This window comes from Podarcis filfolensis, assembly GCF_964270895.1.
Source record: "Podarcis filfolensis genome assembly, chromosome: 4".
NCBI classification, from domain to species: domain Eukaryota; kingdom Metazoa; phylum Chordata; class Lepidosauria; order Squamata; family Lacertidae; genus Podarcis; species Podarcis filfolensis.
Window position 1 is genome coordinate 25,736,793 of NC_139607.1, and position 24,477 is coordinate 25,761,269.

Consider the following 24,477-nt stretch of genomic DNA (forward strand, 5'->3'; position numbering starts at 1 on the left):
TAAAGTAATATTTATTAAAGTTTTAAAGGTTACAGAAAGAAAAAGTAAAAAACACCATATTAAACAAAAACAATACAACACATCACAATAAGGAAAAAAAAAGGATGAAAAAAAGACCAAAAAAATAAAATCCATTAAAAAAAGCAAAAAAAAAAAACCAGCAAATCTTCCCATAACTTATCTTTCATTAGCTTATTTCCTTGACCTCCTCACACCTCCCTTTTTTGTATTCTAGTTCAATTATCTGCTTCAGCAAATCCTTTCCATCTTTTCAAATTTTTGTCCTGTAATTTGTCTTAATATAATGTAACTTTACTTTCCCTCCTTTCACCAATTAACAGTCAGTTTTTTCCTAATCCTTTATAACATTTCTGCTAAAACCACATAACATCATTCCAACATCCTTCTAACATTCATTAATTTTACAATGTTTCTGTAAATAGTCTTTAAATTTCTTCCAATCTTCCTCCACCGACTCTTCTCCCTGGGCTCGGATTCTGCCAGTCATTTCCGCCAGTTCCATGTAGTCCATCACCTTCATCTGCCATTCTTCCCAGGTGGGTCAATGCAGGAATCTCTACTAGATCATACATGGCAGATGGCCATCCAACCTCTCCTTAAAAACCTCCAAGTCCACCACCTCCCGAGGGAGACTGTTCCACTGTCAAACAGCTCTTTACCATCAGAAATATCTTCCTGCTGTTTAGTTGGAGTCTCCTGTCTTGGTATAGACTCTACACTGACTGGCAGCAGCTCTTCAGCCCTCCTTGAAGATGGGCAGGGTTGAACCTGGAACCTTTCATATGTGTGCAGCATGTACAGAGCCTGTACCTGGCTCTTCCTCGTGTGCTTAGATTGCTGCTTAGGAATTCCAGAGGAGTCACGGTGCTGATCTATTGGGGCAGAAGAGTGAAGGAGGCTGTTAACAATAATAAATTTATTGTGGCATAAGCTTTCCTGGACTAGAATCTGCATCATCAGAACCCTCTGCACGTTTACTTGAAAGTAAGTCCACACTGAACACATCAGGATTTATATCTGAGTATACATGCAAATGGTTGGCTGCACAGCATTTATACATACCAGTCCAATGCATGCCTACAAACTTCATTGGTTCTTTCTCCCAGGTAAGTGCATCTATAAAGTTAACAAGGCAGAAAATCATGTATGTTTTCTCAGAAGTATGTCACAGTTAACTAGGACATACTCCCTCGTAAATTTGCTTAAGATTGAAGTCTTGATTGATTCATTGCCTTGCTTCTAAATGATGAAACTGGAGAAGGTAGACAGTTGTTCTTAAACAACAACTTGCAGTTGCAGAGTCAAAGGATACCACATTATTAAGAAAGCAAAAATTACAAACAATACAAATTGAAAGCTTTTGCAGATGACCTAGTTTTGACGTTACAGGAGCCAGAATCTAGTACGAAAAGAGTATTAGAACTGATTCAAGAATTTGGTCATGTGGCAGGATTTAAACTGAACAAGTCAAAAACTAAAGTTCTTGAGAAAAACTTAACACCGATTGAGAAAGAGAGGTTTCAGAAGGAGACTGGTTTAACATTAGCTAAGAAAGTAAAATATTTGGGGGTTAATATGACTGCTAAGAATCTAAACTTATTTAAAGATAACTATGAGAAATGCTGGACAGAAGTGAAAAAAGACTTAGAAAGATGGTCAAATTTGAAGCTTTCCTTGTTGGGTCGAATTGCAGCTATAAAGATGAATGTATTGCCAAAAATGTTATTTTTATTTCAATCATTGCAAATTTTGGACAAGATGGACTGTTTCAAGAAGTGGCAGAGAGATATCTCTAGATTTGTCTGGCAGGGCAAGAAGCCCAGAATAAAATTTAAAATATTAACTGATGCAAAGGAAAGAGGCGGATTTGCCCTGCCAGACCTTAAACTTTACTATGAATCAGCAGCATTCTGCTGGTTGAAAGACTGGCTGCTTCTTGAGAACACGGACATTTTAGACCTAGAAGGTTTTAACAATGTTTTTGGGTGGCATGCATATTTGTGGTACGACAAGGTTAAAGCACATAAAGCATTTAAAAACCATATTGTCAGGAAAGCATTGTTCAATGTCTGGATAAGATACAAAGATTTACTGGAAAATAAAACCCCAAGGTGGTTGTCACCAATGGAAGCGAAGGCTCAGAAAAAGCTCAATATGGAGGCCAAATGGCCGAAATATTGGGAAATATTGGAACAAGAAGGAGATAAATTGAAATTGCAGAGTTTTGAGAAATTAAAAGATAAAGTGCGAGACTGGCTTCATTATTATCAAATAAGAGAGGCCTATAATTTGGACAAAAAAAATGGCTTCCAGGTGGAAAAATCAAAATTGGAAACAGAATTGTTAGATCCCAAAACTAAGATACTTTCAAGAATGTATAACTTGCTGTTGAAATGGAATACGCAGGATGAAACGGTTAAATCTGCTATGATTAAATGGGCACAAGATATTGGTCATAACATTATGTTTGCAGACTGGGAACAGTTGTGGACTACCGGTATGAAATTTACGGCATGTAATGCCTTAAGAGAGAATATTATGAAAATGATATACAGGTTGTACATGACACCAGCCAAGCCTGCAAAAATATATCATTTGCCCGATAACAAATGTTGGAAATGTAAAGAAAATGAAGGTACATTCTTTCACCTTTGGTGGACGTGCCCAAAGATTAAGGCTTTCTGGGAGATGATCTATAATGAAATGAAAAAGGTATTTAAATACCTTCCTGAAGAAACCAGAGGCCTTTCTCCTGGGCATAGTCGGCCAATTGGTGCCAAAGAAGGATAGAACTTTCTTCATGTATGCAACAACAGCAGCAAGAATACTCACGGCAAAGTATTGGAAGACACAAGATTTACCCACCCTGGAAGAGTGGCAGATGAAGGTGATGAACTATATGGAATTAGTGGAAATGACTGGCAGAATCCGAGACCTGGGAGAAGAGTTGGTGGAAGAAGATTGGAAGAAATTTAAAGACTATCTTCAGAAACACTGTAAAATTAATGAATGTTAAAAATGGTGTTGGATTGAAAATAAGAGGCACTAGCAACAAAGTTAATGAGAATATGCAAAAATGAGTTGATAATGGATGAAAATATAGAGCTATAATATGTTAAGATATAGAGTTAAGATAAACGAAAGAGGGTAAGGATTTGCTGATATGATTATTTAAATGGGAATACAAAAAGGGGAGGTGTGAGGAAGTCAAGGAAACAAGCTAATGAGTTTAAAGTTACAAAAAATGGGTTTGTTTTTAACTCTTTTGTATCTATTCATTTTTCGTACTTTGTATTCTTATTTTTCTTTTTTCTTTTTTATGTATTTTTGTATGTTTTTTGTATTTTGTAAATCTATGTTTTTGTAAAATTTCAATAAATATTTTATAAAAAAAAAGAAAAGAAAGCAAAAGTTACATTTAATTGGAATGGGAAACAGCTGGTGCAGTATTGTAAACAAATCATTATTTTCTCAACCCCACCCCTTCCCCCAGTCTGCAATATGAGGATATTAATAGCGACCTTGTAGAACTGCTGGAAGGATTACTGAAATAAAGTACTGTACATGAAGCACTTTGAACACAGGCTGACCCATCTTCAGAACACTCGGAAAATCCCCACTGGAGAAAGCCACTTTGATCTGTGACAAAGCTTAGGTGATTAACTACTAATCAATTAACTAGGTATTTAAACACTAAATAATTGACTACCAGTACAGTCCTAAGTATGATTATTCAGCAGTAAGTTCTATTGAATCCTTTGGGTTTTAGGAATAAATATGTATAACTGCAATCTTAGACTTCTCAGTTTGCCTATGCATATTTATTTCTGAGTAAACATAGAATTTAACTTTTGAGTTATCATACCTAAGACTGAGAAATCTCATCCTAGGTTTGTGAGCTGCTAAATAAAGTTTTTCCACATTCTTAAAGAGTAAAGGCACTTCTCGGATATTGTAAGAACTTCTTATGTAGTTTTTCATATGTTTTTGACTAAGCACTGAAAACAGATTATGGGAACCATCAAAAATACTTTTGGAGGACGTGCTTCATACTTGCAAGCTTGGAATGCTTCCAGATGAGGCTTCTAATGTACAATTGCTATGCCTCCTTAATGCAATTTTATTAGATTTCCTTTGTAACTGTTTCCATTGTAACTGTTTCCATTGTTTCCATTCTATTTCCATTGTAACTGTTATCGTCCTATGTTTTCATATAACTGAGACTCTTGATTTCAGGTTTGGGGTTCGAGCCCCACATTGGGCAAAATAATTCCTTTATTGCAGGGGGTTGGATTAGAGATGATCCTCATGGTCCCTTCCAACTCTACAGTTCTATGAGTCTATGCTTCCTCTATATTTTTTCTTACCGTTCAAAATCTGTTAAGGAGGTAAATATTGCCAGCTCTTTACAGATAATGGTGAAACAATGGAAGGGGTTGTCCTTGGATAAGGTAATTACACGTTAGGTATGTTCCCTCTTTCTCTACTGCTTGCTATGCTTTTCTGGTTTTGGAGCCATTTCATGTCATGCACCACAAATCCTTTCTCTTGATCAACCAATTAATTGTTTCCTGGAATGAGATTTCCTCAACCCACACATTTCAATTTAAGCTATTTAATTAGTTGATCACACTGTAAACAGCAGTGCTTGCTTCCAAGTACAGACATGTAAATTTTGTCTGTAATCCTGTAAAGTTACAATCCTCTAGCCATCTACTTGCTTTCTTAGAAAATCTGTGTAGGTTCCACCTATAATCCTGGAAGGCAGGCATCTGTCAGCCCTGTGCTGTAGACACTATGTAAAAAAAAAAAGAAAAAGTGGTACTCAACACTAGTCCTAGTCGGATAAACCCATCAAACTTAACTGACATGAGTAACTTATGTTTATTCATTTCAGTAGGTCTACTCTGAGTAACCAACCTAGACAGCATCTTAAAAAGTAGAGACATCACCTTGCCAACAAAGGTCTGTATAGTAAAAGCTATGGTTTTCCCAGTAGTGATGTATGGAAGTGAGAGCTGGACCATAAAGAAGGCTGATCGTCGAAGAATTGATGCTTTTGAATTATGGTGCTGGAGGAGACTCTTGAGAGTCCCATGGACTGCAAGAAGATCAAACCTATCCATTCTTAAGGAAATCAGCCCTGAGTGCTCACTGGAAGGACAGATCGTGAAGCTGAGGCTCCAATACTTTGGCCACCTCATGAGAAGAGAAGACTCCCTGGAAAAGACCCTGATGTTGGGAAAGATGGAGGGCACAAGAAGAAGGGGACGACAGAGGACGAGATGGTTGGATAGTGTCTTCGAAGCTACAAACATGAGTCTGACCAAACTGCAGGAGGCAGTGGTAGACAGAAGTGCCTGGCGTGCTCTGGTCCATGGGGTCACGAAGAGTCGGACACGACTAAACGACTAAACAACAACAACACTCTGAGTAAGATTTGGTTGAATACAACCCAGAATTGTGTTGTAGTAGATAGTACATCTAACAAGCAGAGGAAATTGTGTTGTTCTAGATCCAGTTGTGGAATTGGCTACATTAGAAATCTGGCACCCTCAGGTGAAATCTACAGGAATTAGAGCCCGGTTGTGTAACCATGCTTACTTGAAAGTAAGATGAGCTGCAGTCATCTTGACCTGTAGTGTAGGCACTCTATAGACACAAATCCAGGTGCATGCACACAAAAATGGTGCTAAAATGGTTCTGAGAAGCACATGCTTCAAAATGTCAGAAGTATGGTTGAGGGGTGGGGAAGAGGACAACACTGCTCACACAGCTATGCCATGCCCACCATAGGTATGTAATATAGTGGGTGCACACACCAAACAGTGTAATATGAGTCCAGAAGCATGGATAATGGCTGCTTGCCATTCTGCTTTTAGCTTACAGCAGAAGAACAATGGTAGCACTATGAACTCTCTATCTGGAAGCATCCAGGCAGATTTCCAACTGTTTCCAAAATCCTGTCCTTAGGAATGATTCACATGGACAGCAGAAGGGACTATATCTACTTCTTAGTGTTTCTTTTCCCCTTTCTGCTATCACATCATAGGTTGAAAAACTAAATTGCAGCCATTATTTTCTGCTATTGCCCCATATCCATGCATGTTATGTCTTTGTTCTCCCGTTGGTGACTCTTGTCGTTTCTTTTACCCCCTCAAAATATTTGCAGAATAGGTGGAGTAGGAGTAAAGCAAGTGTTCACATAAGGAGGCTATTCATAAAGTACAGCAACCCTACCTTGGCCTCATTTCTGTAAATGTTATGAGCTCACAGGATGAGAGCCCTAATCATAACAGAATGGCTAGAATCAAAAGAGCTACTTTAGGTTCAGTGAAAGAGCTGGGGTATGCTAGTGAGATTTCAGAAAACCTTTCTCCCCGTAGAACAGCAGAGCCCCATGCCAAATCACAAGCTGCTTTTGAAAGATTTTTCATTTATAAATGCAGCTTATTTCTATGGAACATGGAGGGCTGCTGTTCAATAAATGCAGGGCCAATGCTGTCTTAAGTATTTTTAAAATCACACATAGAGTATAAAAAAATCTAATGTTCTAATTGCTGCTTAGCCTAAAACCCTCCAACCGAACAATTAAATTGGTACTTAATATTAAAAATTGTTCAGCTCATTCTGGGATTTTACAATGTGTCTTGTTTTTATGTGTGCACAAGTCTTAAAGTCTGCATCTGCTTGGGGGAAAGCCAAGATTCTCATGGTTTCACCAGCTGGGTCCTTCCATCAAAACACTCCAGATAAAATTGGTTCAGCTGGCAAGCTTGTAGAAGTTACTGTTCCTCTATAATGGAAAAGTTTCAAGTGACTGATAGTCCTAGTGCTAAGATTACACTGACCTCAAAGACTGCAATTTTCCATTGGGAAATTCCAAAAGCTGGATTGGCTTAAATGTTTAGTCTTGCTTATAAATTAACACTTGTTTAAATGAGAGAGAGATAGAGGAGGAGGAGGAGGAGGGGAAAAAGAAGAAGAAAAACTAGCCCCAACCCTTTGTACAGCACAACAGCAAGGGATCCTGGGGTCAGTGCTGAGTCTAGTTTGGAACACGTGAAAAGTGCTTGTATGTGACTCAGCCATTAAGCAACTTCAGCAAGTTCATAAACTAAAACATGGTGAGTTAGGAGTTCCAGGTGTTGGCAGAATCCTGGGCTTTTCTAGTGTAGAAATATAGCAAATAACAGTTTATCAGCCTTTGTCCCAGTGACACATGATTCAGAATTGGAATAGCATGTATTGTGTTAGTCCATATACTATAGCAGAATAAAACAACTTAGAAGACAAACGATTTACTTATGCAGCAATATAGGCATATTTCATATGTGCACATTGGTGTCTGTAGTGCTACACACCATAAAATGTGAAGAGAAGATACTAATTTCCAAGCAAATGGGAATCTCTTACATGCCTTTAATCTTTCGCCATTCAGTTTCATCCGATGTCCATTGAACTCTAGAGTTAAAAGAGAGAAAGAAAACTTTTTATTTATCCACTTTTTGCACACCATGAATATTTATTATTTTTATTAATTTCATAAAATATATGCACTGATTGTACAAAAACCTCAAAGTGGTTTACAAAAATTGTAATTGTATGTGCCTCCATTGTGTCTCCTCTTTCCTGCCTTTTTTTTCTAAACAAAAAGCCCCAAATATTGTAACTTTTCCTTATAGGGAAGTGGCTCCATCCCCTTGATTAGCCTTTTCCCAACCCTTTCTAGCTATACAATATTATTTTTGAAGTGAAGTGACTAAAACATTTAGTTTAAAGAAAATATTCAACATCCTCAGATGTTTTTCTTCTTCTTAGAAGGGCTTGATTTTTATCTACCCATCTCTGGATCTTCCAGAGATGTGCATGCAGACCGGCCCAACTGGTTATGACCAGTCATTTCACTTACAAGCTTGGCCTGAAGAGTTGTAGCTTTTTGTCCAGTTGATAGCTGGAGAAGCAAGAAGGTGTGGGGAAATTACTAGAGGTCTGTGAGGAAAGGTTGACTGGCATGTAGCATTTGCAGCTTTTTAGCTTAGGAAGAAGAAAAGGCAAACAAGGGGGAAGTGATATGATATGGAACAGGGCTTCCTCAGCCTCGGCCCTCCAGATGTTTTTGGCCTACAACTCCCATGATCCCTAGCTAGCAGGACCAGTGGTCAGGGATGATGAGAATTGTAGTCTCAAAAACATATGGAGGGCCGAGGTTGAGGAAGCTTGATATAGAATTATATGTACGGTGTGTAGAAAATGGATAGGCCTCTCACATAATACTATTACCTGAGGTCACTCAATGAAGCTGAATGGTGGGAGGTTCAAGGCAAACATCTTCATACAGCACATTTTTAAAACTTGGAATTTGCTACTGCAAGATGTGGTGGTGGCTACCGTTAAAAGTAGTTTTAAAATGGGATTAGACAGATTCACACAGAATGTGGTGATCAATCGCTACCAGTGGGCTTATACTACCTCCAGCATCAGAGGATCATATGCCCTTGAATACCAGCTTCTGGGCACGGCAGGGAGGATGAGTGGAAGAGTACTGTTGTGCTCACATTTGACTTGTGGGCTTCCTAGAAGCAACTGGTTGGTCACTGGGAACAGAGTACTGGACTGGATGAGCCTTTGACCTGATGAGCCTTTGACCTGATCCAGCACAGCTTCCTAGAAGCAACTGGTTGGCCACTGGGAACAGAGTACTGGACTGGATGAGGCTTTGACCTGATGAGCCTTTGACCTGATCCAGCACAGCTTCCTAGAAGCAACTGGTTGGCCACTGGGAGCAGAGTATTGGACTGGATGAGCCTTTGATCTGATCCAGCACAGCTCTTAAGGCTCATGCCAGAATTCTGTTGGGCTAATAATAAAATAGTGTTGACCAGTGGAGCATCTAAGTAATTTTAGACCCTAGACTTAATGGTCATGTGGCAGGGGTGGGTGGGTTAGCCAGTCATGTTTATGAACTCAGCCTCAAGGTCCAGCCTTAGCTGAATCACTGCTGCTGAGCAGATACAACTTGGTATTGGCAGGCAGTGGGTGGACCCATTGCTGGCTGTATGTGGGCATAGTATTAAGCACACTTTTCACAGGTGGCAATGTGGGACAGGGTTTATTACGAGTAGGTGTTCAAATGTTAATCTGTAGTATTATTAATCCCCTTTCAATTCAGGAGAAATCTGAATGTTGGTCTGCTTACAGTCTTTGACCTCAAGAATTCTGCAGGGTGCTGGAAACCTAAACTCAGTCATGGGGTCAAGGACACTGACCAGGTTCTTATTCTTCAGTGTTAAATGCATATACAGTGGTACCTCGGGTTAAGTACTTAATTCGTTTCGGAGGTCTGTTCTTAACCTGAAACTGTTCTTAACCTGAAGCACCACTTTAGCTAATGGGGCCTCCTGCTGCCACCGCGCCACCGGAGCACAATTTCTGTTCTCTTCCTGAAGCAAAGTTCTTAACCTGAAGCATTATTTCTGGGTTAGCGGAGTCTGTAACCTGAAGCGTATGTAACCATAGCATTTCTTTTTGTAATTCAGTATTGTAGTTTGCCCTTTCATTACAGAATGGAACTATTCACTAGACGTGACTTTAAAAGTTTTAATGCTTGTATTATGTTTGTTTATTGTAGAATAGTTATCCAATTTATTCTGCCTCTGCACTCTCCTTTTGCCAATTGACTTCACTTCTGGCTCTCTTTCTGAATATAACTGTGAGCCCTGAAGTCTAATTTAGTAAGTTTTATTGCAGTACTGCTTAGGGGGGAGCTAGGAAAAGGATCTTATTGTGTTGTTAGAATAATTAATATGTCTACTGCTTCACAGTGTTTCCCAAACATCCCTTTTCATTTTCCCTGCCTTTCTGGACCTCTTGAACTGATTTCTTCTTGCTACTTGCTGTTAGTGTTTCCTTGAGGCCCAGCAAAGGATATAGCTAGGTTAAAAAGGTCTCATTGTCGTGCCAAAATAAATATTTGGAATACTGAAGCACAGTGGTTTCTTGTCTTTTTGTTAACGATTCAGGGCATTGTAATGTATTTTGTCTGCTGAAAAGTGCATTGCAATGATTAATCTGATGTGATAATTAAGTTGATTCCTTTGTAGCTTATGAAACCAGGGAGCTCTGAATGACTCAGTCCTCTGCCACATCTGGAAAAAGCATTATATATTGCAAATGGGGCTTGGAACGAAAAGCTGCTGTGTATCTGCCCCTTTTAACAGGGATACACTCTTTTCAGAGTTCTAGCCAGGCTCTCCTCCAGTATTTTGTCCCTCTCCCTAATTTTCCAACCTGTGTGGAAAAATTATGCTTCCCCAAATGACACTCAGCTTTCTGGGGTCGTTGAAATACCAGAGGGTGTTTGTGTGGTCCTCAAGTTTATCCATTGTTGCTGTTATTTTGTATTCCTGCAGTCCTTGGGGTTCCTTGAGCTTGCTGATAACTTAATTTTGGTTTGTCATTGACTCTTCTTTTGGCTACATAGCTGTCCGCACTCAACATCTGAGTTCACTATTAGAGGGGGTGATTCTGTTAATAATCCTTCTCTTATGTCACTTCAGCTGTTGCCTTGTGGGTCAGCTAGTCAGTCTTTTGTGATTCATCTTACCCTTGCATATTGCTGTGTGCCATGAATGAGATAGCTTATAAACAGAGTGCCTGCATTGGACCAATATTTCTACTTGCTTTTGAATGTTAAGCCATCTTCATGTGTTAGTCAGACAAAGGTCATGGGTTTTCCTCAGCAAGTAAAATTAAATTTATAATTGGAAAATAGTCTTAGATTTGAGACAGAATCCCCCCCTCCCAAATAAGCCATGTTGCTCACAGAGACTGGCAGACACACCCCACCTCTCCTTTGCCTGGCATTTTGACTAATGTTTTGACTAATAAATAAGTGGGTGTGATACTTCTGGACAGATGGTCAGAGGGTACAGGAAGCCAAGATACCATCTATGGACATGCTGCGTATCTTAGAGCATATATCTAGAAATGAACATTAAATGTCTAGAAAGGAGCCAAGCGGTTTCTTGGTACCTGGCTGGATTTATCAAGTTCATGTACATAAAGCTGTGTACACACCATACATTTGAAGCACATTATTTCCTTCACATTATTCTGGGCACTCTAGTTTCCTCAGAGATGGCACAAGACAGTTGGGCACCCGAGGTGAACCACAGAAAGGGGTGAATGAAGATCTACATCAGAAACAAGGGAGGGAATTAATAATTATGTCGGGATCTGCTACCCCTGCTGATTCTGCTACCTGAGGCATTCACCTCATCTTGCCTCATGGGTGGGCCAGCCCTTAGTTTACTCATTTACAATTCCCAACAAGCCTTAACAAACTAGAGTGCCCAGAATACTTTGAGGGAAATAATGTGCTTTAAAGGTACAGCATGTACACAGCCTAAGACAAGGAACTGGAACTATTCACCCATTGTTCACCTGAACAAATTTTTTCCATGAAAAAGGAGCCTTGAAGTTGCCAATCAGTAGTTAGCACCTTGGTGGCATACTGAGCAGCAGGGCCAGATTTAGGTTTGATGAGGCCCTAAGCTACTGAAGGTAATGGGGCCCGTTACATGTCCAGCTGTCCTTTGTCAACAACAAATTGTCACTGTTTTTTGTGTTGAATATATGCTATATGGTAATTTATGGACCTAATAGGTATCTAAAGCCATTTGCACATAACAAAATATGCATTTTATCAAAGTAATTGTTGAACTGAAATACAATTAAGAAGTCTATTAATAGTGATAAAATTTTGAGGGCCCAAGAGAGTGATGCCCTAAGCTATAGCTTGTTTAGCTTATACGTAAATCCGGCACTGCTGATCAGGCACATAGGTATCCAACGCTCTGTGTTAAACGTCATAGCCAAAGGCTGGCTGATCACAGATAGGATCTCATTAAAATATTCCCAGAACTGGTAAGGAAACCCGGGAGAAGATAATAGGTATCTTAACTTAACAATTTTATTTTTAACAGAAAGGGGGGGTAAATATTGAGAGTAAATCAGTAATACTGTACTTCAGAAGTGTTACAATAACCTAAGGACCAACTAACACTTCAGTGTGGCAGGCATGCTTTGGGGGTTTACACCAATGTTCTTTGTGGGAAACACACAAACTGTGAAGGGAGACATGTCTTCTTTTTTAAGAAGCATGTGGTGGACACCAAGTATACTGAGAAACCATGACTGTCTGTGGTGCCTGTCATACTTTATGTGTTCCCCACAGGTAAGCGTGTGTACCGCTGTACTGAATTGGCTCTAAGCGGGAGGATAATTCCACCTTCCACACCGTGATCAAAAGGCTCCTATTGGCATGAGGCGTCATGCCTTTGTTGGTTGAAAGAGTGGATTAAATTAGAAAATAATGAACTCCTTGATTTAGAGGGGTTCGACAACAGATTCGGATGGCACGCTTATCTATGGTACAGAAAAAGGAAAGTGCACAAAGGATTTGAGAACCACATCTTCCGAGGCCCTTTAATTCAAATATGGGAGAGGTATAAAAACCTATTAGAACCTAGAATCCCACACTGGTTATCTCCCCTGGAAGTTATGACAGTAAAGAAATCAAATATGAGAGGCAAGTGGATAACGTGCAATCAATTATTATTTATGGAAGGAGGAAAATGGAAAATGAAACCATTTGAGAAGGTTAAAGAACATGTATATGATTGGCTGCATTACTTTCAAATTAATGAAATGTTTAGAAAAGAGTGTAAAGAACATGGGTATGCAGATAAGGATTCCAAATTTCAGAGGGAAATTATAGATAATGATGGAAAAATCTTATCCAAAATGTATAAGTTGTTGCTAGAATGGAACTTAAAAGATGAAGAGGTAAAGTCGGTAATGATACACTGGGCCAGAGATGTGGGTCACAATATACAATTTGAGGATTGGGAAAAGCTATGGAAAGAGGGTCTAAATTTCACCGCATGCATGCAATTAAAAGAAAACGTTATTAAAATGTTCTTCAGATGGTATATGACACCTACAAAATTAGCAAAAATGTACAAGACAAGCAATAGGTGTTGGAAGTGTAAAGATAGGGAGGGTTCTTTCCACCATATGTGGTGGGAATGTAGGAAAGTGAAAGACTTCTGGGAAAAAATATATAATGAACTTAAGAAGATTTTAAAATACACATTCAAAAAGGAAATTTCAGAAGCGTTTTGACAAGTATAGGGAAATAATAGAAAAGCATGTCATATGAGTGAGAGGGGACTGAAGTTCCAGACTATGATTCAGCATGGGCAGGCTTGTACAGTTTGTGACCCTCCAGCTCAAACAAGCCAATGCAGCAAGCCAATATCTTGACGTACTTCTCCCTGCTTTTTTCCAAGCCAGACAGGCGGCTATAATAGAGGCTTATTGTGTTCCTATCAAGCATGTTTAGCTGATGGCTGCATTTAGCTTGGTGAACAACAAGTTGCAGGCATGGCTGTTGTGCGTCCTCTGCTTTGATAGCCGTAAATATAATCTGTGGCTCAAGTCAGGTGCAACATTATTCACATCTTCTCTTTCTCCTCTGGCTCTTCCTTGTTCTAGTTGCCCAGCTCAAATTGGTATGGGTATTCTTCCTCTTCATTCAGGTACCCATTGTTGTCAACCTTACTTTTTGTCTGCTCTCATTTTTAAATTAACTGTTAGACATATGACTCAGATTCAGTGCAGCCATTATGCCCCCCCTTTTTTTTGTATACGACTGTCATCATTTTCAGTTGACAGTTTAAGCCATGGAGCTTTTCTGAGATACTTTGTACGGTCCTGTGTTACATTGCTTATATAAAAAACTATTCAAAATAAAAGCAAGCTAAAACTATAACAGATTGCAGAGCTAAAAGATAAACAACCTTACTCATTGCCATATTCATTCTGAAATGTTGTTTATATAATGCTTTTTATTTATCTTTTACTTTGCCCTGCTCTTCAGCTCAAAAGCCTTCCAGAACAGTTAAAACACAAGCGATGAAAATTAGACAGTTGTTGCCTTGGGCAGGCTTACAATTTAAAAAGCTGTAATGGAAAAAGGAGAAATGGTGAAAGAAGGGAAACAAAGGAATGCACACACCAGTTCTTAATAGTTTGCTGGATTTTCAGGTTCTTATAATGACCAGGAATGGAAACACAGTTCAGGGAGAGGAGGAGCTTAATGGAGCTATATTTTTCCACCCCATCTCTCCCTCAGCTGATGAAATGGCTGTTGCCCAGTGACCACTGAGAGAGGGACTCCATGAAAAAGCACAACCCTGCTTCAGACCTCTGTCTTTGTCTCTCTGTGCTATAAATTGATGGAATGGCTGCTACTAGGTGATAGTCGAAGAAGGGAAGACCAGATGGGGCTGGTCTCACAGCCAACCTGATGGAAATACCATGCTTCCCAACTCTCCTTCTGCTGTACTGAAGACTGTGGGCTGAGAGGCTTTGGCTTAGGGTCTCCTGCGCTGACAGATATGCCACCTCCATGGGGGATATCTGGACACACTATATACACAGGTGAAACATGCAATTGGTGGAAGGTTGTGTGTAAAGCCCACCATAACAAAGCCTTGTAACTTGCATGGAGGGAAAGATAAAGAATGTGTTTATTGAATAAAAATCAAATATCTTGCATATACCTTCTCTCTCTCTCTCCCTCTGCAGGGGTAGCCACCAAGGTTCCCTAACTACTAGATGGCCGGTCTAGAAAGAGGAAGACTGAGAAGTAAGGAAGGAGGCTGTGGCATCAGATGCATTATGCTGCTCCAGGTGACCTTCTGTTCTGCTATGGCCTGGCATGCTCTGGGGCTGTTTGAGGTGATAACATGATCAGGAGGTGTTTGCCATGGCATGCTTGATGAGCTGCATGGTAGCCATCAGTGCATTAGGAATGTGCTCACAGCACCCTGGCACTGACATGCAGTAGACATCTCTGGCTTGAAATTTTCACAGCAGCTAACCCTCATAATGATGATGACATTGCCTTTAGGCGTAACCAGTTGCAATATACCTGGTGCCAGGGAGGCGGCTCCTCCATTCTGATGCCCACGCCCTCAGGCATACGTGCTTGGCCAGCATGCCATGGACTCACCAACCCACCCACTCACCTTAGCCCATGGCCAGCTCCCTCTGTTCCCTTCCCAGCTGCTGCATACGCACCCTTAGTCCCTTGATAAGTTCCTGGATGATGATGCCAATCAGATTTGTGGCCCTGGTGTGGTTCTGGCTTCTCTTTATTAGAACGTTGGGAGCATCCTGCCCCAGACTTTTTCAGTCAGTATCTCAGTATGGGCTATGTATAACATATCCCCCACCCCCAAGGTTATTTGAACCAATGTCCCTGGGAGCATTCATTGATGTGTCCCTACCAGCTTAAGGCTGCCACCCTAAACAAAATTATTAGAGAGTAAGTCCCATTGAACCCAGTGAGAATTACTTTTGTGTAAGCGTGATTAGGATTGCACTGGACACCATATACATAATTCTTATGAATGCTTATTCACATGTGAGAGCAGTTTTGGTCTATTATGATTTTCCTGCTACACTGCGGATAGCTCAGTTGGTAGAACACGAGACTCTTAATCTCAGGGTTGGGGGTTTGAGCCCCACATTGGGCAAAAGATTCCTGCATTGCAGGGTGTTGGACTAGATGACCCTCATGGTCCCTTCCAATGCTACAATTCTATGTGAGAACAGTTTTTGCCTGTTTTAATTTTTCTGTGTAATTTCATTTCAGGGCTTATCCCCCCCCCCAGTTTTGTTCCCTCCTGCCCTTTTCTAGTAATCAGGTATATATGCTTGAAAGCCTAAACAACAGGGAAGAACCTTGAAAGAAAAATGAAGAGGTTATTGCTTAATTATCAGCATTGTATATCAAGTAATGTCTGATCATTCAGCAAGGCAAAGAAGTGCCAGCCTCTCTGTTCCCAGTAAATAATGTAGGCCCACAGTTTTGTTGACAAGCACATCCTGGAGTATTTTGGGAGTATGACAGACTGCCTGAGGGAGGGGGATTGGGTTAATTTCCGTTGAGTACATCCTGTGCGAATGGAATGGCTTCAATTAAGAGTGTACATTACAGAAAATACTCTTCAGTTTACAACTGCTGAGAATTCTAAGTATGCTAATTGTGTGTGTGTGAGTGCATTTTAAATCAAGAGAATATGGTCTTCAGTCCATTTTGTCCAGATGTTTTAAATCCTTTACAGATGCTGGCAGTGTTGCTGGGCTTCTGTATCCCTATAATTTAATGGATCCTGAGGACAGTATGGAGAGTAATAGTACTAAGGTTAGAATACAAAATCACATGCAAGAGCACACTTCTATAGAACAGTCGTAAAAAGTGCTGAAGGCCACAGAACTGTGATAGCAATGGTGAAAGGAGGGAAACAAAGTAACACCCATTCTTAAAAGTTTGCCAGTTTTATACTATATATTATATTGTATATATTAATGAGAATATGTTTACAATAAAGTAGGCAAAATATCACTGTCGTTGCAAAGTGTAAATTTCAGAGAGGCTTGCAAAGAACCATGCAGCACAAAAATAATTATTATTGTATTAAAGAATGCTCAGCTGACAGCAGACACGCTTCTGGATAAGGTCCTGTTCCTCAGATGTAACCTCCAAAAACATTCCCCATGAGGAATTAGCAAACATTCTTACTACCAATGCCATTATTTGGCTAAGGGGGAGGTATGAACTTGTCAACAAAAAACTCACCACCTCAAAAATGTTTCAAGACCCTGATTACTTTTTCTACAACTGGGAGAACTTTGGAAAAGAAGTTATTAAACAAAAAACAAACAAAATTATAATTAATTTATTCTACATTAGAGAAAAGGGAGTTTAATGGTAAAAAGCCATTCCAAGCAATTGTTTCCAGGGGGCTAATACCACTGCAAGCACCCAAAATTATAGGCAGGTGTGAGTCCTACAGACTTAATGCTTTTTATAGTGTCTTCTGCAGGTGACTGTCACCCAAAATACACACCAGATAATGTGACTTCAAATAGCATTTAACCCATTTACTGTTGCATAATTTAACTGGAAATCATTATAGTTATGAGAGTAATCAGTGGAACACTTAACCAATAGTGCATCCAGAACTTTATTCTGATGATTATAAGGATTTAAAGTTCCTAGTTGCCGATGAAATCTATTCACCGAAATATAACCAGGTAGATTATGATAAATTGCTGTTATGTAAGGAAGCTTGATGCATTTATAGTTTGAATTCTGTTAACCTCATTGGGCTAAATGCTAATTTGGACCCGAGTCTTCATGTGGAGAAGTCATACATATTGCGCTTTCAATGTATGAAATTCAAACAGACCATATGCATTTCACCTAGCCAGTTTATAAAATGTCTGCCACTCTCCAGCGTTGCTCATGAACACTGTTAATATGTGCACATTCTCTTAAACTAAATGTGCACATTTGCTGATGTTTGTCCACGTTCACCCACAGACCTATTGGTAGACCAGTACTTGAATATACATTTAACACAGAATGAAATGATGCAGTGTAGGAGGAACAGAAAGGAGCTGCGATGGGGAATTTCATTAGCATGAGCAGTTTCTGAGCTCTTGGCGCAGTACTGCACCTAAGATTTCAGATTAAAACTGCAGAGTGGAAAGAAAGGACCTTTTTCTGCCTCTGGTATAGTGGTTAAGAGTGGGAGACTCGTAATCTGGGGAACCAGGTTTGCGTCTCTGCTCCTCCACATGCAGCTGCTGGGTGACCTTGAGGTAGTCACACTTCTTTGAAGTCTCTCAGCCCCACTCACCTCACAGAGTGTTTGCTGTGGGGGAGGAAGGGAAAGAAGAATGTTAGCGGCTTTGAGACTCCTTCAGGTAGTGATAAAGTGGGATATCAAATCCAAACTCTTCTTCTTCTTCCCCACTTCCAGCTACTCTCTGAAGACTGGGGAGGAGACCGTCTTAAGAATATTAGGGGGGTGGGCAGGGGAAGGACTAGACCATGTGAAAAATGAACAAAATATTTTAGCTGCAGTTCATTCATTTTCAGCTTTGTATTCTTGTTATAAAAAAGTGTGCCTAGACATTCTGTTGTTGCACCCATAACCTAGGTTTAAGCGGCCATTTAGCTCCTAGCTTTCATATCTCAGGTTCTAACACTGGCTAGTTCATTATGGCACTGCATAGATCTATTTTTGCTCATCCTTTTCCATGACAGATTTCGTACGTTTCTGTTATGCTTCCTCAGTGAATGGCCTCATCAATCATACCAGTAAGAACATAAAACTGGACATTGGAGAGCAGTGATGAGGGGAAGGAAACAGGAATAGCAATCCATCACATCTAAGACTTGGCACATCACAAGGAGACAAAAGGAAGAGCCATTCCACTCTCACCAACCCATTTTTTCATTGTTCCTGAAAGGAACAATGGGCACACTTGAGCTCTTAGCACACCACCTGCTGGCAACCTTACAATTACCGTACCTAGGCTTTGGAAAACTGAAGTGAAAGACATCAGCACATGCAGCAAAGTCACTGCATATTCCTATATCTTAGCACAAAAGCAGTCCCGAATCCTTGGTATTGCACGAGCAAGATGAACAGGACTTGGGTATGGCCTTGAGAGGCAGATCTTATTTTTTTTTAATTATATTTTATTAATTTTCCATACATTCATACCACATTACAATTTCTATTAAATTTTCCGTTTTTGACTTCCTTCGGCTTCTCTGCCAATCATCCAAATTCTAACTTCTTTAATTACACATTTCCAAATTTTGCTATTGCCTTTATACCTACCCCCCGCTTCTATTTTGCCTTTTTACAATATTTCTTATGCTATTACAGAGCTTCTCTAAATGCCACTAGCGTTATTCCATTATCACTTATACATTCCCAGTATTCAACTAATTTTTCCCCAGTCCTCGATGAACTTTTGATCTCGTAGGCCTTGAGAGGCAGATCAATTGGATCCCATATGAATCTTGACTGTGGATTGGTGGGGATGATCAGATTCTTGGTATGTCTTTGCCTATGAGTGGAAGGAAATAAGATTTTGGGGCATCCCTTGTGCTTACCTACCTGGAAGTATCAGGTGTGCCTCAGTCAACATGGTTAGAATTCTGTTGGGAGATAAGTGCCGTCATTATTCAGCAGCAGTGTCTGCCAAGCGGTTGATTTAAGTGCCTGCTCAATCAGTGTACAAAGTGCTTGAACTGGAGACATATATATGTATCAGTTTATTACCTTGTGATGAAGCTGAATCACATACTATACAGAAGATGCATGAATTCAGACAAACGTAAAGAGAATGCATAAACTTCACAAGAAGTGTTCCCGATTAGAATATAAGTCTCAATACTTGAAGGTGATGTGCTTGATCACAAGCATACTTGTGCACAGGCTGCTTAATTTAATTAAGTTACGGAGTATTGCTGACTCTTTACTGTGATATTGTACACAGGTACACTCAAGCTAAGTAGCAATTAGGCATCTGTGTGCAATTATGTTGGGCAATGAAGTGAAAGCCTCAATGGCAGATCTAGACTGTCACTCACTGGGCCCAGTTTCATAATTGTGCAAACAGGGACACAATAATCTGCATGCATAGTGTGGAAAATGGATGCAAAGAAAATATTGTCCTTCTTTAATTAAAGTAGAAAATAAATAAAAGGCAACATAGTAAACAAAAATACAGTGGTACCTCGGGTTACAGATGCTTCAGGTTACAGATGCTTCAAGTTACAGACTCCGCTAACCCAGAAATAGTACCCCAGGTTAAGAACTTTGCTTCAGGATGAGAACAGAAATTGCGGTGCGGTGGCAGCAGGAGGCCCCATTAGTTAAAGTGGTACTTCAGGTTAAGAATGAATTAAGTTCTTAACCCGAGGTACCAATGTAAATGTTAACAGAGCACAAGCTCCTGAGAAGGGTAACTGTCTTAGTCTGTTTTAGCAAAACCAACAGTGTTTTGGAACATGTTAAAAACTAACAAATTTGAGTATGGCATAAACATTTGTGGACTACAGTCCACACAGGGAGTGTAAATTTGAACAGGCAAGCATGCAGTATATACATCTAAAGGGAGGGGGAATTTAGAGAGCAATCTAATGCAAAAAGATGATTACCTGAAAGCAAAATGGTTACAGTGACTAGTTAATAAGGCAGCACCAGCATCTGAAAGGCCTAGTCGCAGATATTGTATTCAGTGTATTTTGTATTTTTCCTCCCACACCCCACTGCGGTAAAACAGGTGCTGAACTCAAGTTGGTGAGTGAAATTCAAAAAGGGAATTGTTTTATAAATTATATTTATAGATAGAAAATGATATTGCAGTCTGTCAATGCTGAAGGAGATGTCACACATTATATTTTGCATTTTTTTCACTTTAAAAATGGTGCCTAGGTTGAGCTGGACTTCAGTCATCGTGTATGGGCTTTTATCAGTGCTTGGCGAAAGAATGTTGCTAAAATTAATGTTCCTAGGCAAGCTAATCAGGGGAACTAGGCTTTGTGCAATATAATCTGCTAGATACCGGTACATGGCATTTTATTCTTTCGGTACCTATAAGCAGAACCCACTCCACCAGCTCAGCTGGAATAAACCGGAATTTGGCTCCTTTCATCCCTGAACTTTTCTCCTCCTATATGGTCAGTATAAGAACTGCTATGTGTAATTAGGAAGCGCCATCTGAGTTTGCTTATTTTCCTCTTCCCCATCCGTGTTGTTCTTGTTGTGTCTACTGCATTTGTAAACCTGCAGGCAGGGATTCTCTCTTTCTCTCTCTCTCCCCCGCCCCCCATCTTTATATAGCACTTAGTAAATTGTATGTACTTTATAGATAATGATAATAATGATGCCAACATTTGGCACTACAGCAGACTTATTTCAGGCAACAGCACAACTAATTTAACTTCAGTAGGCTGGTAATCCCTATTTCCAAAGATTAACCGGCATTTCAAAGTCAAACGGTGTCAGCAAAGGAACAGAAGATACAGACAGAATCTTTTATATCAATGCCTCAGTGGTTATGGGCCACAAGTAGTTCAAATAGTTAAAATTGGTGCAACTATGCTGTAACAGAATATGTGCCACTTCATCCAAGGCAATTTCCAGCAACATAGCATTGTACATTATATAAAAATATGAACACAGAAAAAACAAATGCACAAAGCCAATTCCCTGCTTCTTTTAAAAAAGAAGATTAACAAACCCTGCATAAAACTATTATCTCTTTGCCCCAGGGTTACTCCTTATCATATGCATCTCTCTACTTTTTCACATTCTTTCTCAGGATCATGTTATATGCCATGTTTTTCTGTGCCTATTAAAACCATTTGACAGGTACACATAAAAATCAGAGTACGCACACACAAAAAATAACAATACCATCCATGTCTGAAAGACATGACACGAAAGGAAAAAAGGAGGGGGAAAACAAGCTCAGGCACCAGTTCTTAAATTAACGTAATTTGTTGCAGTGGACATCTTGAATGAACAGTTGAAGGAGAAGAGTGCCTCTATTAAAGATTTCAGTATTAGATACACCAGTTTTTAATTGGGGGGGGGGAGACCTTGTCACCTTTTAACAACCTTTTGGTATTAAGCAGGTTTGGCAATCTTTGGTCTTCCCTTCATCCCTGGCCATTGACCATGCTTTCAGGGGCTGATGGGAGTTGTAGTCCAGCAACATCTGGAGTCAGTGGTTCCCCACATCTGGCACAAAGATAGGTGAAGGGTCCTGGGTTGCCATAGCTTCACATTTCCCCCACTTCTTGCCAAACTTGTGTCTTGCTAAAAGCATTGCTGGCAGAATGCCAAAATGCAACAGAAAAAGGGTGGTGGGCAAAGAAAGAATATAGCTTCTTATAACAGCATACAAAAGAACTTGTGAAAAGTGTATGGTACAGTCTAATTTATCCAACAGCTATGACTAATCAGCAGGTGAAGCAAATAGAAATGCAGTCATCTTGGGTTACATTGCCACAGAAGCTAAATGCAAAGAAAAAACATATTCTGGTTTCAAAATAGCTAATCAAGGTCTTTACTAGAAGGGTTTCCCCCCTGAACTCCACCACACATATAAAAGGAGTGCCTCATTTGAATAAAGGGAAATGTCCACATTTTTATTAATTTTAACCAGCCATTTGCTTTTCTAATGTATTTTTTAGCCTTGAACAATATGATCCAAATGCTGTTAGGTGAGAGAGATTATTTGTGGCAGATTTAAGAATCCGTGACCCATATTAAAAATATGCAATGAGGATTTTTTAGTCTCTCCCGCTTTTTTTTTGAGCCATCGCATCCTATTTTCAATAACTTCTATTCCTAGATCTGTGACCCAGATAAATATTCCTTTTGGCTGTTAAGAGTCTGCATTCCCTTGTCACCAAGAAAAGAAAAAATCCCTCCCTTTTAATTCATTGCACCATAAAACCGTTAACGTAGTCCTGCTATTTTGATTTGATGATCTCATCCTTTGGTGTGAACAAACCGACCCTCCGCCGGGGGGCGCGCAACGCTGCGACTCTTCATTCAAACGCCCGAAAGGGCAGCGCGTTGCTCTTCTAATTCGGTATTTTACAGACATCCGAAGCTGTTCCTGGAGAAGTGCAAAGCCCCGCCCCTCCATCAGTGTCAGAACGGCATCTCCCCCCAACCCAGACCGGAAGCTGCCCGGCTTAAGTCTCCTCACCTGCCCTCCCTGTCGTTGCGCACTTTGGCACGCATTTGTAGCGCGCGCGCGTAAAAGAAGCCTTGGCAGCTGCAGTAGCATCTTATCGTCCCCCGGTTGCTGGCTTGTCCTCTTCTTTGTCAAGTGATTCAGTTTTTTAAAGCCTAATCTGAGAGATCCTGTTGCAACCGTTTTGGACTACACATTTAAAGGAGGAGCTCTGGTAATAACCACTTTCCTGGGAGTAAGTCCCATTCAACTAAGCAGCGCTTACTTCTGAGTAGGCATGCATAGGATTTTCAACTGGATTAAAAAAAAAAAAAGCCCTTCGCATACAGGAGACGGTATTTCTCACAGGGAGTTTAGAATTATGATCCAGATATTGCTCTTCAGAATAATTATGTACGCCTGCAATTTTATCTACATCTATTGTGTGCGTGGTACGCATAGGGGCACAAAAGCCAAAAAGACAGGGATCGCATGTCTCAGAGCACTGGCGTGCAATCATGCGCGCGTGTGAATGCTTTTCTTACCCGTGCAGGTTTCACGCTGGATAGAACGTCTGCATTTGCAACAGGGACAGGCTTTGGAGCGCCGTCTAAAAAAATAATAAATCTGCAAGCGGTTTGCCTATTGAATTTCTAACGGGAAGCGGAGCGCGTGTCTGCGCGCGCGCGCCACCCATGTGCCTTTCATGCAAAACGTCCAGGCGCGGAGGGGTGCTGAATTTGTGCAAGGTCTGTTTGCCGAGAGGGGGCCCGTCTCTTCTTCTCCCCCTCCTCCCGCTTCAATGATGTCATGGAGAGGCAGCAGGCGAAGGAGGGAGGGGGGGAGGCAGAGAGGAAAAAGGAGGAGACACTGCAGGTTCATGTGTATATAATGAAAAGGCATTTGACAATCTGCCAAAACGCACGGGAGGGAGAAACTGGACCTACTGGATTTCGTAAAGCGAATCGTCATCATCTGCAACTACATGGGGAAGGAGGAGGGGGGAGCAGTGGCGGCGGCGGCAGAAGCAGCGATTCCAGACTCGGCAGCCTCCATGTGAAACCACAAGCAAAAATAAAGCGGGGAAGAAGGGGGAGGGTGGGGTGGTTGGGGGAAAATTAAGGGAGGAGGAGAGCACTGATATCACTGGAAAAAAAATCCATCAGATCCAGTCCTCCTTCGTCGCAATTGCTTTCTCGCGCTGGCTCTTCGCTGGGATTAAAAACCGCCTCTTGGCAAGAGCAGCAGCCATGAATTCAGCTGAGCAAACCGTTACATGGCTGATTACTCTGGGGGTGCTGGAATCGCCCAAAAAGAGCATCTCGGATCCGGAGGGATTTTTGCAGGCGTCCCTGAAAGACGGGGTGGTGCTGTGCAGGCTGCTGGATCGCCTGCTGCCGGGGACCATCGATAAAGTAAGTGGCATTTATGTCCCTATATTTCCCCTTTAAGCCTCCTCTTCTCCCTCCACCGCCCTCCTTCCCCCCCCCCCCCATCACACGGGTAAGACAAGCGGATTTTATACTTGGGTTTCACCACCAGAGTGCTCGCACAGCGCATGCAGCACACCATGCTGCCCTTTCCTTGCGTGCACAGCGGATCTGATAACCCACGAGTGCAGCAGACAAATAAAAATGCCCGGTGCTGAATAATGCAGCGGCCCAGGCTGCTTTTCCGATCCTCTTTGGCACAGGGCGCAACAGTCACCCAGGTAGCCAGAGGCTCCGCCGCCCTTGCCAGATAAAAGAGGCGCGCACAGCGCGCATGGGCGCAACCCGAAGAGGCTCCTTCCATCCCAGTCGATCTGTACATGCAAGGAAG

The 24,477-nt window shown here is 40.9% G+C and overlaps 1 protein-coding gene and 1 long non-coding RNA gene across 5 annotated transcripts in view; both read left to right on the forward strand.

The window, feature by feature from the left end:
* Positions 1-568: 568 nt before the first annotated feature.
* Positions 569-6,992, forward strand: LOC310761378. The gene is made up of 2 exons (XR_014547447.1): positions 569-1,127; positions 6,693-6,992. It is a non-coding gene; the product is annotated as an uncharacterized lncRNA (long non-coding RNA).
* Positions 6,993-23,397: 16,405 nt separating this feature from the next.
* The window catches only part of ARHGEF7 (Rho guanine nucleotide exchange factor 7), an 84,496-nt gene continuing 83,416 nt past the window's right edge, over positions 23,398-24,477 (forward strand). The window contains exon 1 of one of the 4 annotated variants that reach the window (XM_083610607.1): positions 23,398-24,071. In XM_083610607.1, coding sequence (XP_083466733.1) covers positions 23,907-24,071 — 165 coding nt within the window. In that variant the 5' untranslated portion in view covers positions 23,398-23,906. The remainder of the gene's footprint in view (positions 24,072-24,477) is intronic. The other 3 variants (XM_083610608.1, XM_083610606.1, XM_083610609.1) reach the window with 3 other exon arrangements.